At 41.7% G+C, this 13,116-nt stretch overlaps 2 protein-coding genes across 2 annotated transcripts in view; both read left to right on the forward strand.

Moving 5' to 3' along the window:
• The window catches only part of LOC118699627 (translation initiation factor IF-2), a 96,020-nt gene extending 92,357 nt beyond the window's left edge, over positions 1-3,663 (forward strand). Inside the window, exons 2-4 of the mRNA XM_036403728.2 lie at positions 1,353-1,578; positions 1,693-2,587; positions 3,170-3,663. Coding sequence (XP_036259621.2) covers positions 1,353-1,578; positions 1,693-2,587; positions 3,170-3,191 — 1,143 coding nt within the window. The 3' untranslated portion in view covers positions 3,192-3,663. The remainder of the gene's footprint in view (positions 1-1,352; positions 1,579-1,692; positions 2,588-3,169) is intronic.
• DSEL (dermatan sulfate epimerase like) lies at positions 3,220-12,553 on the forward strand. Its single transcript, XM_054514733.1, has one exon. The coding sequence runs from the start codon at positions 4,130-4,132 to the stop codon at positions 7,778-7,780; it is 3,651 nt and encodes a 1,216-aa protein (XP_054370708.1). The 5' UTR covers positions 3,220-4,129; the 3' UTR covers positions 7,781-12,553.
• Positions 12,554-13,116: the final 563 nt, after the last annotated feature.

The raw sequence follows: 13,116 nt of genomic DNA on the forward strand, positions 1-13,116 counted from the left end.
CTTTTTGGTTTTTTTGGGGTTTTTTTTGATGGGTTGTATTCGAAGCAAAGTAGCTTGAAAATGATAGACACTAAGTAGCCTAAACCATTTGAAATCACACATGGTTAAAGACACCCCTGCTTTGCAATTTGCTTAGCAAAAAATGAGTTGAACTATTTTGCCAGTGCATCTTTGTTAATGTGAAAAAAGCTGCCACAGAAAAAGCGAAATGCCATACAAATGCCTTCACTGCCTTATTTATAAGACTTTTTCTAAATGGTACCATTTGTGAATATATGGGGCAAGTCAGTAAATCATGTTCATGTTTTTCCACAAATATCACACTGCAGTTGAACACTGTACATGTAATGATCTCAGCACAGGTCCCAGGGAGTGAGAAAAGCTCTTGGGAGAGCTTTACTCTTGCTTTTAACCTAAGTCTTACACATACTCTGCTCATTCTGAATTGCCTGACAATTTATGGGAAAAGTCATTCTCTGAAACTTTAATATTTTCCAGAATGGGCCAGCCTTGGGGAAAAATGTAATTGGTACAATGAGAATAGAAGGAAAGATTTGGGAGGTTTTCATTTGTAGTGTATTCCACTCAGTTTCTACATACTTAAAGGGGGATGTGGCCTCTATTGTTGCTTTACATTTCCTTTTGCTTTCCTCCTGGAATAACTTCTCTGGTAGCATAAAAAGGCACAGCTGTAAAAGATTCAAGGTCAGGGAATTATGTGCTGATCTTTGTTCATTATGCAAATTTCTTCTGATGGGAAGATATGATCCAGGCAATAATCAGTATTTTTCCCTTTTAAGCCAAGTCTATAGGGCACATCTGAGACATTAGAATCGTTCCAGGCACAGTTCATCACTAATGTAAATGTGCATAATTTAATAATTTAATCCTTCTGAGCTGCACTCTGTAGCACAAAGAAACAGAATCAGTATCCATAATGTATGGCCTTTATATATTCATATTTTCATTTCAATATAGTTACACATTGTGTAGCTTGAGCAATACTTAAATATGCAACAGCATTTCTAGGTATGGGGGCAAATAAAAAAAAGAAGAATACAGGCCTTGGAAAAATTTATGCTTATTGAGATGATTAAACTCCACATCCTTTGAAGTACAGATTATAAACACAGTAAGAGGTAACACACCCAAAATCTCACAGCCTTTTGTTTCCTGCACTCGACTACAGAAGAGCAGTTGATCACAAACATCAGTTCACGAAATCAGGCTCTGAAAGTCATCACTGTCAACCCAAACTGATTCCAACCCGACAACGGTGCTATACATCTTGGATTTTGTGGGCTGACAACAGCACCAGGGGGGCAGGCCAATATTTTCTGCTGGCCCTTCAGCGCACCACTGACCATGACCACCGAGCGGCAGAGGATTTTACTCCTCATGACGCCTTTGTACTTTACTTCAGAAGCCTTCAGCTAAAACTGAATGAGAATCATTTTAATGCATCGCATAAAAAACGAAGAGCCAGCGCAGGAGCGCTGTTAATAAAGGAGTGTGACGGCCACAAACAAAAGCGGATGGTGCGCATCCCCGCGGTCCCTGAGACACGGGCACTGCTAGGTAGTTATTCCGTTCTCACAAAGTTGTCACCCACAGCAGCGGCGGCTCCTGACGCCCTGCCCAGCCCAGCCCAGCCCAGCCCAGCCCAGCCCAGCCCAGCCCTGCCCTGACGAGCTCGCCGGTGTCCGGGCCGCTGCCGCTACAGCGTCCCTGACACTGCCCCGGCCGGGAGCTGCGGGGGCCGGTCCGCGGCTGTCGGGGCCACGGGGGTGACCCACCGCGGCAGCTTTTCTTTTCTTCCACGAACCCCCTCGTACCTCCCCAGCTACCGCTCCCGCTCCCCGCACCGAGACCCGCTGCACCGGCTCCCCGCGGTCTCTCGCCTCCCCCCGTCCTGCGCCGCTTCCAGCCGCGGCCCCCCCGCTCCGGCCCCGGCCCTGCCCCTGGGCGCTCCCGCCGAGCCCGGCTCCGCTCCGCCGGCAGCCCCGGCGCGGTGGCATCCTCGGCCGGGAGCGGGGCTGGGCGCCGGGAGCAGCGGGGCAGCGCAGGCAGCCGCAGGGAAGAGCCGCCGGGAGCCACAGCGGGACCGGCAGCCTGCCCGCCGCCGAGATCGGCGCGGAGGATCGGCACATCCCCGTTCCGCCGGGGGCGGCTCTGTCAACCCCCCCCCCCCGCCCCCCCCCGCCGCTTCTCCGCCTCCCTCCCACCCTCCTTCCCTGCCTCCTTCCCTGCCTCCTTCCTTGCCTCCCCGCCCCTTCGGAGCGACATCCCTGCGAGTTTGCCTGGCTGCCCGCGCCCGTCGCTGGGCGCTCGCCGCCGCATCTCCCTCTCCATCAACTCCTGGGAGCCGCCGGCGGAGGGCAGGGACCAGAAGTTGCGGCCAGCCCGGGTGGAAAAGTAGCGGCAAGAGCGGAAGAGGCCGGAACCGAACGCAGCCCGGCCCAGCCGAGCGGGGCCGGCACGGCGGCCGCCACCCGCAGCCCCCAGCCGGGGCCGGCCCCGCGCCCCGGGCCGCGCCGGCCGGGACAGAGCGACGCAGCCCCGCGGGCGCCGGCGCGGAGCCGCCGCGGTAAGACGGGCCTGGGCTCGGGGGCGGCGGCCCCGCGGTCCGCGCCGAAACTTGTCCAAGTTGTGCGGCCCCGGCGGCGCGGGCAGGGGCGCGGCGGCGGCGGGCGCCCTCTGGCGGGCGCGGTGCGGGCGGCGCGGCGGGGCTCCCGCTCGGTGATCCCGGCTGCCGGGTTTCCTGTTTCCCGCCGCCCTTCCGCACGCTGAGCCGCTCGCGTGGTAAAAAACACGCGTGTGCTCTTATTTTAATTGGAGGTGAATTGAATTTCGGTGGCGTGCGTCAGATTTATTTCTATGAGTAGCTCCTGGTAGCGTAACTGGAATTTATTCCCCGAGACCTCATGTTCGCGCTGGAAATGGTGAAATAAAGTGAGCTTGAGTAGCCAATCTGAATTAATTGCTCTTTTGCCGAGGGTAAATTTTGTGGATGTTTGAAATGCTCCTTCTTTTATTTCTTGATTTCTTTAAAATTCCTTGATTTCCTTCATCTTTCCTCTAAACTTAGCAGCAGTTTGTTAACCAAAGTACTTTCAATATGTTCTGACATCTGCACAGCTTCAGAGAACTTTTGTTTCTGTTTCCACAGAAAGAACCTACATATGAAGTGAAAGGAAACCTGAAACTAGTCTTCTTACAAGAAAGTATTGGCTTTCTGCATCTTTCACGTGTTTTCTTTTTGCATCATAATGGAAGAAGCAGGATTTTTTTAATCATCGAGGCCAAATTTGGGCATCACTAGCTGAAGAGAAGATTAAAAACGACTTGAAAATATGTCAATATGACTCTTAATTCAGGCGCATCTTTCACAAACAGAGAGGAATAGTGGTTAAAATCACTGCAGTTTCATCAAAAGGATCTAATGGAGGATCTATGTTGATTTTTTTTAATTAATTGTTTTCCTTCCTGTCCCTCCATGATTCCCAAAAGAGAAAGATGGAAAGAGTGTGTAAGGAAATTGAAAAAAGGCAACGACTGAAGACAGTAACTTCAATTTTGGAGTCTATTTTCCAAGCGTTCTATATTCCCTATTTTATCAAATATAACACATTGTTTGGAATAAATGATATAATTTTGTGATCAGTGGAGTTTTTGTCAGCTCTAAAAGTGGAATTTGGTCTGAATGAAAGCTTTTTAAAAAAGCAAACATATTACTCCAGTTTCCTTTTCAGATCATGCTTTTCAAGTTACCAAGAGATAGTGTTTCAGTCTGTTACTGTGCAGTCGACCTGTGCTTTATATGCATATCGTAGAGATTTTACTTTGACCCTGATTTTAGTGCTTATGCTTGTAGTGTTGTATTTGAGAAAAGTGTGAACAGACAAGGCACCTGAGATTTAATTTTTCAAGAGCCTTGTCATTTCAATGTTGTATCTCAGATTACAAGTAGTCTGAGCCTTTGTTGTAATGCACAGTATACAATAAGTCTTTTCTCATAAAAATATGCCTTAAGATACTATTTTTTTAACAAACTGGATGAAAGTTTGATATCTGAACACTGTTTTGTGAAGAAATGTATGTCTGGGGAAGAGGAGCTGCCTAATGGATCATGGCTCTGATGTTCACGGGGCATATTCTATTTCTAGCATTAATGGTGTTTGATGTCTTCACTTTCGAAGAATCTGTAAGCAATTACTCTGATTGGGTGACTTTCATAGAAAATGTAGATCAATATGAAAAACAACAACTTGAAGGTCTTAGTGCTGAGCAGAAGCTGAAAAGAACAGTTCTTCATCCAAGCTTGTATTTCGACCCTCAGGATGTTCAGGCACTGAGGCAAAAGGCTCGTACAAGCCATTTGCATCTCTTCAGAGCCATTAGAAGTGCAGTGATGGTTATGCTGTCCAACCCTTTATACTACCTACCTCCACCCAAGCACATTGATTTTGCAGCCAAGTGGAATGAGATTTATGGTAACAACCTGCCCCCTCTAGCATTCTACTGTTTGCTGTGCCCCGAAGATAAAGCTGCGTTTGATTTTGCCCTAGAGTATATGGATAGAATGGCTGGCTACAAAAACTGGTTGGTTGAGAATGCTCCTGGAGATGAAGTGCCACTCGGACACTCCCTGACAGGATTTGCCACTGCTTTTGACTTCTTGTATAATTCACTGGAAAATGAGAGAAGGCAAAAATACCTGGAGAAGATATGGTCCGTAAGCGAGGAGATGTATGAGTACTCCAAGGTTCGTTCCTGGGGAAAGCAGCTTCTCCATAATCACCAAGCAACCAATATGCTTGCTCTGCTAATTGGGGCTTTAGTTGCCGGAGTGGACAAAGGATCTCAGGCCAATGTTTGGAAACACACTGTGGTTGACGTGATGGAGAAAACAATGTTTCTCCTCAATCATATTGTAGATGGGTCTCTGGATGAGGGAGTAGCTTACGGTAGTTACACAGCCAAGTCAGTAACACAGTACGTTTTCCTGGCCCAGCGCCACTTCGGTATTAACAACTTGGAGAATAACTGGCTGAAAATGCACTTCTGGTTTTACTATGCCACCCTACTGCCAGGCTTCCAGAGGACTGTGGGTGTTGCGGATTCTAATTACAACTGGTTTTATGGTCCTGAGAGCCAACTGGTTTTCTTGGATAAGTTCATAATGAAGAATGGAGCTGGTAACTGGCTGGCACAGCAAATTAGAAAACACAGACCCAAGGATGGGCCAATGGTGCCATCCACTGCACAGAGGTGGAGTACATTACATACAGAATTTATATGGTATGCTGCTGAAATCACTCCTCAGCCACCTCCTGACTATGGTACTGCTAAAATGCATGTGTTTCCCAACTGGGGAGTTGTTACTTACGGGGCTGGATTGCCAAACAGTCAGACAAACACCTTTGTATCCTTCAAGTCTGGGAAACTCGGTGGACGTGCTGTCTATGATATTGTTCACTTTCAACCCTACAGATGGATTGATGGGTGGAGAAGTTTCAATCCGGGGCATGAACATCCCGATCAGAATTCCTTCACTTTTGCTCCCAATGGACAGGTGTTTGTATCTGAGGCTCTTTATGGACCTAAACTCAGCCACCTGAACAATGTCTTGGTGTTTGCTCCATCTCCTACAAGCCAGTGCAACCAGCCTTGGGAAGGACAGCTTGGTGAGTGCGCCCAGTGGCTGAAGTGGATTGGTGACGAGGTTGGAGACTCAACTGGAGAAATTATAACAGCCTCCCAGGCTGGTGATATGATGTTTGTGAGTGGTGAGGCGGTATCTGCTTACACATCAGCAATGAAACTGAAAAGTGTGTATCGCGTTTTGCTGCTCTTAAATTCTCAGACCTTGTTGGTGGTTGACCATATCGAGAAGGAGGAAGACTCTCCTGTTAATTCAGTCAGTGCCTTTTTTCATAATCTTGACATTGATTTTAAATACATACCCTATAAGTTTAACAACAAGTACAATGGAGCTATGATGGATGTGTGGGATGCCCACTACAAGATGTTTTGGTTTGATCATCGTGGGAGTAGTCCTGTTGCTAGGATACAGGAGGCTGAACAAGCTGCTGAATTCAAAAAGCGATGGACTCAGTTTGTAAATGTTACCTTTCCAATGAAAAACATGCTTACGAGGATTGTCTACCTTTTCTATGGCCCATATGTCAATGTTTCTAACTGTAGACTCACAGATAATGCAAAATCTGGATTTCAGATTTCGCTCAGTGTCAACAACACTGAAAATACCATCTCTGTTGTGACTGACTATCAGAATTTAAAGGCAAGGTTTGATTACTTGGGATTTGGTGGTTTTGCTAAAGTAGTTCATGAGAATAAAGTGACCAAGTTTGGTCTTGGTACTGAATCCGTGAAAAAAGATATAAAAAATAATAGGGTAGTTTTCCCATTTGGATTCAAAGTGAACATAATTGCAGGGTTAATTTTGGGTGTCAGTTTGGTCATACTGGCTTTTCAGTGGCGCTTTTACATATCCTTCGGCAAAATGTTGCGTTGGATCCTGATCCTGGTTGTTACACTGTGGCTTATTGAATTGGTGGATGTGTGGAGCATGTGTACTAAGCCCATCTGTGCAAAGTGGAGCACTGACGTGGCAAGGCTAGAACGTGAAAAAGGCAATAAAGCCAAACAATTAGAAGGAAACCCTGTTGTTTTGCCAGATGTTATCATTACTTCACTTCCCACTTCTGGTGCAGAAATTTTAAAACAGCTGTTTTTCAATACCAGTGACTTTTTATACATCAGGATACCTACACCCTATCTTGAAATTCCTGAGACTGAATTGGAAATTGATTCCTTTGTAGATCCATGCGAATGGAGGGTTTCTGATGTCCAGAATGGTAATTTTCGTCTTATCCAAGGTTGGCTCCAGTCCCTAGTTCAAGACACAAAGTTGCATTTACAAAACATTCATTTATATGAAGCTAGCAGAAGTAAAATTGCTCAGCATTCTGCATTAAGCAAAGACAAAAAGAAAAGGTCCAAAAAGAGAGAATCCCTGTTAGAGCAAAGAAGCAGGGCAAGAGGAAGTCAAGAAAAAGATGCTGAATATATTAGGGAACTGAGAAGACACCTTGTCTATTATCCTAATGCACGACCTGTACTTAGTTTTACCAGTGGGAGCTGGACATTAAAGCTTCCCTTCTTTCAGGAAATCTTAGGACCATCAATGAGAGCGTTATATGTAGTGAGGGACCCACGGGCATGGGTCTATTCAATGTTGTACAAAAATAAGCCGAGCCTCTACTCCTTGAAAAATATTCCACAACGCTTGGCTGCAATGTTTAAAGGGGAGAATGGTAAAGAAAAATGTAGTTTAAATGAAGGCTATGCCTCTGAGTTTGAATCACTGAGAAAAGAAATTTCAAATTCTAATTCAAATGCTATTTCTGTGTTGTCTTATTTATGGCTAGCAAACACAGCAGCAGCGATGAGGATAAACAGGGACTTGCTGCCAACAAATTATCAGCTGGTCAAGTTTGAAGATATTGTGAGCTTTCCTCAGAAGACTGCTGAAACAATTTTTGCCTTTCTTGGTATTCCTCTTCCTCCTGCTAGCTTAAACCAAATATTATTTGCCACCTCCACCAGTCTTTTCTATCTTCCTTATGAAGGGGAGATTTCACCAAGTAGCATTCATGCCTGGAAACAAAACATGCCCCATGAAGAGATTAGACAGATTGAAGATATCTGTTGTTCACTGATGGACCACTTAGGATACCCAAAGTTTATAGAATAACTGCTGCTGGTCAGCAGAAATTTGCACTAATGATCTCTGAGTCCCAATTTGTGGATAAATATTAGATAAGTTTGTTTATTCTTGTAAAATGTGTACAGTCTGCTACTTTCAGAGAGATTATTTTAAGAAAAATGTAACTGTTCTTGAAACTGTGGAAGGGGTTTTTTTGTTTTGATTTTGTTTACTTTAAGAAGATATTGTAACTATTTTTGTGGCCTTTCAAAAAAAGCTGTGTGAACCTTTGCAGAAGCACCAGCTGGGGCCTCTATAGCTCAGGGGATTAGTAATAGAACAGAGAGCTTTTCACCTCCGGCTCACCAGTTTGACTCCAGCCCAAATGGTTAATTCCAGAAAGTATTTACCATTTGATGATTGTATATGATGGTTTATATGAAATTATACTTGTCAAACTGGTCCTGTTCCCAATGGTCATTATTGGCCCCCTTGGACGAGTTTACTGATGCATTCTGTCGATGTCTCACTGGTCACTGTGGTGGTACAAAATAAATATAAGCTGAGATTTAGGGCTGTTCAGCATCCCTTTAGTGGGAGGAAACAGAACATTTAAGTAAATCTAGTTTCCTATTTACAATTTAAGCAGACAGGTCCAGGACTGGGATGGACTTGGATATTAAATCTCGTTCTCGTTTCTGCATGCCAGAAATGTGGTACTTAAATTTGGGGTTGATGTTTCACAAAAGAGAAATATTAATTCTCCATTCCTGACAATGTGGCACCCTTTGTGAGCTTGAAGTAAATTATATGGAGGAAGAGAAATGGGATGAAATCTAAGAAACTAGCAAGATCCCTCAAATAAGCAGTTAAATTTGTGTAGTTTTAACCTGCCTCAATGTAATTTTGAATGTTGTTAACATATTGACTTCTTGATCTCTTTTATTCTATACCTCTTGTCTTAGAGGTTCTGCAAGGATATTCTCTTTTTGAGTGAGACTCTTCCATCCTTTGTTGTAACACATTTCTTTGCTGATTTTTGTGCATAATTACCCTGGGACCAGTGCAGCTATGGGATGCCATTGGCAATGGCTTATTGTTGATGTCTGCATAAAATGCAATCTAAGATTTAGAAAACGTCAAATAAATCTCTAGCCCTGTGTTGCCATGGGATGTTTTGCTTGTCTGTATAATGAATTTCTGAAGGACAGCCATTGCTAACCTCAGGTCTTCCATCAGAGAGGGGAGAGATCTGAAAATCACCTGACCCTCAGCCACCTCACATTTGAGTGATGTTTCCCTGCAGCAAACTATTTCCAAAGTTATCTGGCTAGTGTTTCTTTAACATAATGCTGTGATATGATATTTGTTTGAAAACAGATAGGCCTGATAGGATAGTTGCATCTTTGTCACAGCTTATTCTTTTCTTGAATCACATTCTTTGTTTGAGCATGCCCATTAAGAAAAAAATTCCCATTTCCCAATTTAAGTTGCTCAGCATTCTCTGGAAATGCATGCATATTGTAAATGTCTGCAGATGTGTATATCAGATCACAAAGAGACATCTATTTCCTTGACCATCTGTTTTTTATTATAAGTGGAATTGTGTTGAAATATGCTTCATTTGGTTTGTGGGAGCTGAAATCAGAGTTTATTATATTAAAATATGTGTGTAATTGTTATTTATTTGGGCGGTAAGCGTTGGGCAATGTCAAAAGTGCAGTGAGTTTATAGGGATTACAGATACCCTTGCTGAATTTTAATATAAAGGAGTTGTTCTTTTTTCTTCCAATGTTACCATTATGTCCCTGTCCTACCCAGCTGTTTTGTCCCTCCCACATGTACATTTCATATCCTTGAGATAGCTCATTGCAACCTAGATAAAAGTACCTCTTTCAGAGACAGTCATTAGTATGGCAAAACAGGCCTCTACCATGATAAAGCTATTGATAATTTGTGGTTTTACTCACAGTAAATTACCTGCCATTTACTAGCAGTAGCTGTATTTTCCCCTTCAAGCCTGTGTTTCACCTTTAGCTTGGTAGAGTGCCATGTTAAAAGAAATATTAAACAAGTTAATATGCATTGACATTTTAGTGAAACTTTGTTTCCAAGTATCATTCTCTCAAATTGCCTTCTCTCTGCTGCCATTTTTGATGGTATGTTAAAAGAAAGTATCGATGTCTGTACAGTTTGTACTTGACAGAATAATTTTCAGCATTTACTTTCTATTTCCAAGATTTACAGTCTAGAATCAGAACAAATAAAAAGGCTTTTCTCTGTCAGAAGTTTTAGGGCAGCTGAAGGTAAGATTTTGTGGTTATACAGAGTTGTTCTCTAAAATTCCCTTCTGTTACTGGTATTCAGAAGAAGAATGTTCACTACACCGACACAAACATTGATCTCCCCTTTCTCCATATAGTAATGTTTAAGACTGTCAATAAACTTGAGAATCGTTTGAACTTTTTGAAAAGAATATCTGCTTAGGTACATTGTGTTGAAAAGTGTTCTGACACTTTCATTTACACTTTCATAAATACACTAATGAAAACTTAGTCTCAGTACTTTATCTTCTTTTCCTTCTTTCTCTCCCTCTATTAAATGTTGATAATTATTTGTACTGTATTGTAGTTTGAACTGTCCAGTAATGACACAGCTAAGATTCTAATGTATTTTTAAAAAGGCAGTTTTTATTTAAATTCTTGCCTCTAAATCATATTTGGAAGCATAAAAAAAGTAAATACCAAGGAAAACATTTCAGTTATTTACTTTGTAGGTAAGTGACATCGGCCTTGGGGAGATGCACATAGGTCTTGGCATTCAGAATTCTATCAGACAGGATAAATCTGTAGTCTCTGAGCACATCTAAATGCCTCTAGTGCTCCCAGTAGGCTTTTTCCAAGAGCAATGTCTGTGGAGCTGATCATCAGTATCATGGTCAGGCTGGTTCCTTCACCCTTTTTGCATGCAGCTGGCATTCAGCTCTCAACAGATTTATGCTTGAACTTGCCAGATCCAGAGTTTAATTTCTGCACAAGATCCTCAATTATGTAAAATATATGGCACAACTCATTTGACAGTGTAATACTATTCTGTTAGTGCTAGAATCAATTCGTATAAAAATTGCTTTTCAGATTCTGTAAAGTTATTGTTAACTGATTTGTAAAGCTTCAATTATGGATCAGAATTTTTTTGAAACTGTAAAAATGGTTTTATTTGCTGTTGAAACAATATGATATTATTAGTAGCTAACTCCTGTCCATCCTACAGCCAATTACTAGCATTAAAGACACTATTTATTTGATAAATGTAAACATACATTAACTGGAACATAATGCTGCATTTCCTGAAAACATTTGAAGTGCACAGTTCAAGATAAAGGATGAAAACATGTTATCAATATTTCTGTAAGTTCCAAAAATGATCCCTTTTGCAAGTGGCCCATATGTTGGGTTCCATATGCTAGAATATTTTGTAATTAGAAGCTGTGATACTTGTTTAGGTGACTTAGTAATTTATAAAAATTATTTCTTTTTATTTACATATAAATTTTCTTCAAGAGGATAAGTACTGGATCCTTACAGTTCTATGGTCAGGGCAAAAGCTTTCATTTTTTCTGTACTCCTTTATTAGATTTGGTTCAGACTAAAACCTGATTTGCTTAAATCTCATGAGGAATGGGCTGTTTTCCAAGTGAAGAGTCTGTCTGGAGACTTACAGTCTCAAATACCATATTTCAGTGTGGAATATGGACCATGAATTATGGATCAAATCTGTAAATTGTGAGCTGTTCATAACTGGACCATAAGTGGCATGATGCCTTGGTGACCTCAGTGAATGTTGTGCCCTTGCTTTCAACAGGAACAAAATACTGTCATCTACTGTCATAAAATTACTATCAACTAGTTAGACTGAATATTCCAAAACAGAAGAAATTGCAGGAAATAAATACTGTAAGTGATCATTTAAGATTATTCTTCTTGATATTTGGTGGCAAAAGGAAGGGTATTCTAATATTTTAAAAAATATAAATTGCTCTGTAAGTCTAATCAAAGGCTGTAGGCTGCCTGATAAATTTATAAGCCCATAAAAGGAGGTATAGAAACAAACGTATATTCAAAATAATCTACAAAGCACAATTTTCAAATGTCAGGACTCTGATTTTCTTTAGTGAGGAAACATTTGCTGGTGTGTGATCAACGCTATTCTCATAAGGGATGTGAACGGATAATCTCACGCTGTCTCTGAAAATACCTAATAATGGGAAAGTGCTGTTTCATGTGGCTGAAATGATGCTGTTTCAAATTAAACTATACATCTTTTGAGCAGGCAATGTGCTGAGAGTTATTTGTGATGGAGGAGAACAAAGACAGTCTGATCTCATTCACACAGAATAATTTCTGAAAGCTTAATTTATGGTGGTATAAATTCAACACTTTGTTTACTGCCTTTACTGAGAAAGGTATTGTGGAGTTTTAAGAACATGACCTGAATTAATCTATGTCACATTAGGTAATTTAACTTTCACATCTAAATAAGGAGTCTTGTCAGCCTAGAATCAGTGGAAAATGAGTGTTGCCCTCAAAGGTAAATCAGACATTGCTGCTATCTTTTTAAATACTCAAAAGCCAGGATTGGTGTAACCCTTAATTTAGATGCCCACTGACAGGCCTCAGATGAAGTAGGATGAATTTGGATTTAAATGTGTATGGTCTTACATTTCAGTAGATACCTATGTCTAAACAATTCCAGTGTATACACTGTCCTAACAAAATTTTCTGAAACATCCTGCATAAAATAAAACTATTGTTAGTAAAACAATGTGTTTGTGTTATCTCCTTTTTTTTCTTCTATGTTATTTTGCCACTTCATATTTCACAAAACTTTGTGATGCAGTCAAGTGTTCATATTTCAAATTTTAAAATCCTGCTATTCTTGTTTGGAATATGGAAACCATTGTTACCTTTCACAAAGTATTGGTAGCCAGACCCGATTCTGTCTGCCTTTGAAAGCACAGTAAGTACATTTGGTATTAAGTGAAAGACTAAAAAATAGCTATATTCCTAGAACAGAAAAGATGATTTCTCATCCAGATTTTTGGGAACTAGACAGCTGGTACAATCTGTAAATTTGAAGTCTCTTACTCTGTAGATACTACTTGCAAACCGTATTTAGAGTAGTCCTCTTCCAGTTCCTGGACTATACACAGGAGTTTTTTCAGAGACAGATATTTGGCCTAGAAACCATTCTTAAATGTAAGGAGGCAAGCAAATTGCAGCAGCCATGGATGTTCCCATGTGTTTATTTCTCTTTTTAAAGACACATAAGTCTAATAAATGAAGCCCTCTGGATATCTTTTGCTGGATGTGGGCTGGCACAGGCAG

The sequence above is a fragment of the Molothrus ater genome, chromosome 1 (genome assembly GCF_012460135.2).
Source record: "Molothrus ater isolate BHLD 08-10-18 breed brown headed cowbird chromosome 1, BPBGC_Mater_1.1, whole genome shotgun sequence".
Lineage (NCBI taxonomy): Eukaryota > Metazoa > Chordata > Aves > Passeriformes > Icteridae > Molothrus > Molothrus ater.

Coding starts and splice junctions, on each gene's coding strand:
- DSEL (XM_054514733.1), top strand. CDS start 4,130: ATGGCTCTGATGTTCACGGGGCATATTCTATTTCTAGCATTAATGGTG.